Consider the following 5319-nt stretch of genomic DNA (forward strand, 5'->3'; position numbering starts at 1 on the left):
CAAAATTTAGTAGAAAAAATTGGAGGGAATATTCGCGCCTTTATTTGGGACGGAATGTTAATGTATTTCCGTCTCAAGCTGGCCAATATTGAAATTTCTTAGGGCGATAACTACTCCAACTGTTGGGACGGAATTTTTTACTCTTTTTCCGTCGCAATGTATTAGTACAATATAATTTTTTTTTAGATTTTTATTTTGACAAGTTATATATATTTTTACCAGCATTATTAAAAATAATTCTTTATTTAATTTTTTTAAAAATAAAAAAATTCTTTTAAGAATTTATTATTACATCTAATTAATATTACATTTTTCACTATTTTTATAAGATTAATTTAACGCACTGAGGATTTAATTTCTTTTACATATGCATTCAATCAAATCATAGAGAGATATTTTAGAAATTAAACCAATAAAGTGATATTATGATATGATTTGATTGGATGCATTTGTAAAAAAAAGTCTTACAATATTTGTATATAAAAATTAAATCTTATTTCTTTTTTTATAATAAAAAATTAAATCTCGTATCTAAAACAAAATTAATTAGTTGTATAACATACTCCATATTTTTTATTTGATTTATTATTATTTAAAAACTCATGAAATATTCCTTCAAAAAAATTATTTAAAAAAAAGTAGAAATGAGATGATCAATCTATCAAACGATGGAAACAATAAAAAACTAATAGAATATAAAAATGAAAATGTTGTAATTAATAAAATAAATAAACTAAGTGAAAAGGGGAGAACAGAAAGAAACTTGTCCAGATCTCACCATCAGAAAACCCTAAAATCTCTCTCTCTCTCTCTCTCTCTCTCTCTCTCTCTCTCTCTCTAATCTCCACCATCAGTCGATCTCCATGGTAGAAAGAAGCTTGCCTCTCCTCTCGCCATCTCCCTCTCGTTATCTCATCGTAACTGCTAACATCCGGAACCGTCATCTCACCGTCGCCCTCTCGTCATCTCGCCGTCGCCGCTGGCTGTCTTTGGTATATCACTTCTAATACCTTTGTTTTGAGTCTCAGATCTTTTTTCCTCTGAATCCTATGATAAAAAATTGCTAATTTTCTTGGGTCACGAGCCTTTTCTCAAGTTTTCAGCTTTAATAATTTTAATAAAGATTATTTTTTTCTCTATTATCTTTGGTATGTCACTGCTTTTTGTGTTCTTCAGGATCCGATGGGTATGGTTCTTGCAGATCTGTGGTTTTTCTGTTTGTTGTTGTATTAGTGTTATCTGTTGTGTAGTAGTGTTGTTACCCTTTGTGTAGTAGTGTTTGTTTTAGGCGTGCTAAGTAATATAAACAATGTCTTATGCTTTAACTTTCTATTGTATTAAAATAGGAGTTGTAGAGATTCTGGAGAAGAAGGAAAAAAATGTTTAACCATTGCTCTGTTATGAATATGAAGATTTGTTGCCAATCACGTGTTTTGAGCAATTCAATTTGCAAGGAGGTTTATATGTAGAAACTAACTGAATTCATTAAGCACTTTTTGATTTTCTTCATATATTTTTATTCGTGTTTATGATTTGGTAGGGTTATTTGAACGTGTAGTGGATTAAATCAAGAAAGTGCGTTGTGACATTCCTTACTACTTTTCTCGAAGCAATTGGTTGGAATCTCTACTTTTAAATGGTAAGCACGGTTTCTGTCACTCTTTAACAATCCTATTTTTCTTTTAGTTTGCCTATCTTTTTGTATCAATTGCTCCTTTACTGTTGCCCTTGTGCGAAAGGGATTTGATGGGATCAGTGAGATGGGGAAAATTAACTCGCCTGGCAGCTTAGAAGACAGAGATGAAGTCTTAGTTAAGTGGGTTGATGCTTGGGCTGAGACAGAAGAGTGGGCTTAGACACTATATTACAAAAACAAAACAAAGAACTAGTCCTAGGACACCGTTGTCCCAGTTTTCATGGACCGAACCTGTTGTAAAGCGCCCTTAACCATTAAACGAAACCGATAGCCCGTTAATTCGCTCTTCACGCGCCTAATTTTGGTTTGGCATGGTTCGGCCAAAGCATGTTTATGGCCGTTCGAAACTATTGTCCACCTTTTGTAGGTAGTTTTTAATAAGATGAAACTTTATTTATACTTTACCTGTTTTTTTAGTCGGATATGTTTTGTTCTTGTTTTTTCTCGTCGTTTGGCTCGTATGATACTATCAAATATAAATCCTTTTTTGTTTTTTTGTGTTCTTTGTGTGTTTTCATTTATTAATTTTGCTTTAATTCTTTTTTGCAATATAGTTTAGCCATGAAAAGAAATAAGGATTCAATTACCCCCGCAAGTGCTACTATCCAAAGATGCAATAAAACAAAAGGGAATGGAAAAGTTGCATGGCCTACTATCCAAAGATGCAATAAAGGAAAAGGGAATGCAAAATTCGATGATGCAGAAAGTCATAAACTTTGCCGTTACTTTGATAATCTTCCATCTCACTTAACTACTCACATTCTCCTTAAACTTCCCATTAAATCTCTTCTCATATGTAGATGTGTGTGCAAAATTTGGAATAGACTAATTACAGAACCAACTTTTGCTAAATTGCAATTTGAGCGAGCACCAATTAGTCTCATGATTCGAAACTTATGCATGTCAAGAAACCTATACCTTCTTGAGTGCGATCCTGAAAAGTTTGAGTTTGGAAGCAACAATCATGTGAAGCTTGAGCCTACATTCAAGTTTCCTCTCCGTGGTGCCAAATCATATTTGGAGATAAATGGCGTAAGATCAGACAATATTGATTGCACCACAGATCGTCACAAGTTTAGTATTGTGAATTCTTGCAATGGCTTGCTTTGTTTATCTGAACCATACTCCAAAAACCCTTTAGTGATTTGCAACCCTGCAACGAGGGAGTTCATAAGACTTCCTGAAGGTTCTTATGACTGGTTAAAGACGCCTCGGGTACAACGTAAGGTACAAGCTGGTTTTGGTTTCCAACCCAAAACTAATGAATATAAGGTGATAATATTGTGGAAAAAACATGTTAAACGGACCAATTATTGGGTGTTTGAGCGTGTGGTCCTTGAGATACATACGCTTGGAATACCATCATGGAGAAATGTTGAAGTGGATCCTCAAATTTCTTTTTCGAGTCTTATGTATCCAACATGTGTTAACGGTGCACTTCATTGGATCATATATGAAGGTCTTCAACAAAAGTCAATATTGTGTTTTTGTTTTGAAAGTGAGAGGTTGCGGTCATTTCCTTCTCCTCCACATGTGTTTGGAAATCATGATAATAGAATTCCTGATAACATGTCTACTAGGTTGGAAGCTAACATGTCTATTAGATTGGGAGAATTGAAGGGATTTCTTTACATTTGTGATGGATCGTCTTTCGAGAATGTTACAATGTGGGTTATGAAGGAATATGGCATTGGAGAATCATGGACTAAGGTTTACACCATTGATGCTTCAGTCGCTCCTTTGGGTCTTATGGGCCCTGTAGATCCGTGGTGTTGTGGTTTGTGTTGGTTGGTTAAACACCCTGAACCAGAGAATTATGGGTTCAAAGTTTTTCGAATTCATTGGTTATATAAAGAATATGAAATAATTCCACATATTCCAAGTTTAATATCACTCAAAGATATTGTGAAAGGAAATAATGTTGAGGTGTTGAAATATTCAAGGTTCGAAAGGTACGAATGTTGCTTTTAATATTTTATTTTGATTGGATAAATAAATTTTATGTTATTTTGAAATCACAATTAATTTGAATCATAAGACGAATACTCAAATGGACATGTGTGAATTTCGTATGTTGCTGATTTTCATTTTTGGCATTTTATTTGGTAAAATGATGAAATGAATGTTTGTTGTTACCTATGCTTCTTCTCACTTAAGGTTGTGATTTATTATCATCAATTGCTTTTGCAACTAATCTATTTTTGTGGTGTTTTAATTTGTTATAATTTAGTTCATTTCGATATCTAATTTCTACTGCCTTTAATTACATCTAGACTCTGACAATTAATTTAAAAATACATTTTGACACAATTGTTTGTTAATAACTACATCTTATAAATTTCTATTAGAAATGTGGTTGGGTAATAATCTCACAAAACCAGTTTGTGGATGGAGAATGAGAAAATGGATAGTTGTTGTAATGTCGGTTTTTGGATATTCCTTAGTTGTTGAGTTGTAAATAGTTTCTCAAGAATACTTCTTGCCCTACAAATTGTAGTTTTAGCTAATATTATTTAACCATTGATCTATAATTTTGTTTTAACTTTTGTAGGTTTGAAAATGAAGTTCTTTCCTTATTTCAACTGATTGTCTGAGACTTGGAAAAAGTTCTTCACATTTACGATGGCTTGAAAAATAGATCTTCCTCTTCATCTGATGGGGAAGAGTCCGCCGAATATATTTGTTACGGAATATTGATATTATTTTATTTATGTGTGCAAATTTTAAATTGCTTGAAGAAAATGAAGATTTGATAGATGAGTGAACAAGTGTCCATTCTCCTTTGTTGCTGCCTTGATGAAGGATGGGTTATGCTAAATCACAAGCTATAAATTTGCTTGTTTTTATTTCTTGGAAAAAATGTTGATTTTTTTAGTATTTTTTATGTTTCTTAGTTCTTATTTTGGTTAAAAAAAAACAATGATTATTTCATTATGATTTTTTAATCTATGTCTTTCGTCTATCCAATTTGCCTTGATTGTCTTTGTGTGCTCCTTGCAAAGAGTTAATGAACTATCTATTTAATTAGTTTGTAATATCATGCTGTTGGTTAATATGCAATTTCTCGTTGCCGAAAAAATTATTGTTTTTGCTTTCTTGTTTGGCCTATGGGTGGCATTTAGGGTGGGGAAGGGAAAGATTTTCCTACCATAGGAAAATAGATTTTGACCATTAGATTTAAGATCTTATCATAGTCTCTCCACACTACATTTTTTACCACTTTGTCTTCAAGCTCTCATCATGCAAACAACCCAGGAAAAAATTCTGGATGCTTTACGACACTTGAACAGTTTCACACAAATAATTCACAACTTCCTAACTCAAAATTATGCTCCACATCAAAATTATTCACAACAGTTAAATCTCAGCAAAAGCAACTAAAATTAAATTGAAAAAAAATAAATTAAAACGAAAAATGGAGTTTACGTAGAGGATGAATTAGAACAACAACAACAAACAGAAAAATCAAGTTTTAAAACACATATTTTACAGTCTCTCAATACTAATCTCCTTCTCCTTCCTCATTTAAACCTCGTTTTCCACTTTACCTTTAACAACAACAACAATGGATTTTTGTGTCCTATTTGTTGATTTTTTCATAGTTTCTGTCATCCACTCAAAGT

At 32.5% G+C, this 5319-nt stretch overlaps 1 protein-coding gene across 15 annotated transcripts; it reads left to right on the forward strand.

Annotated features, from left to right (window-relative positions):
- Positions 1–769: 769 nt before the first annotated feature.
- LOC146946241 (F-box protein At3g07870-like) lies at positions 770–4663 on the forward strand. 15 transcript variants are annotated; one of them, XM_085744378.1, is made up of 5 exons: positions 770–992; positions 1347–1457; positions 1541–1639; positions 2251–3648; positions 4248–4663. In XM_085744378.1, exons 4-5 carry the CDS (start codon positions 2258–2260, stop codon positions 4288–4290), a joined length of 1434 nt encoding a protein of 477 aa, XP_085600504.1. In that variant the 5' UTR covers positions 770–992; positions 1347–1457; positions 1541–1639; positions 2251–2257; the 3' UTR covers positions 4291–4663. The 15 variants fall into 15 exon arrangements, with proteins under 15 accessions (XP_085600504.1, XP_085600512.1, XP_085600507.1 ...); XM_085744386.1 differs by having other exon boundaries at positions 2256–3648; XM_085744381.1 differs by having other exon boundaries at positions 1559–1639.
- The last annotated feature ends 656 nt before the right edge of the window (positions 4664–5319 follow it).

Source organism: Medicago sativa, chromosome 2 (genome assembly GCF_051527215.1).
Source record: "Medicago sativa cultivar Bolivia chromosome 2, Bolivia_mono, whole genome shotgun sequence".
NCBI classification, from domain to species: Eukaryota; Viridiplantae; Streptophyta; class Magnoliopsida; order Fabales; family Fabaceae; genus Medicago; species Medicago sativa.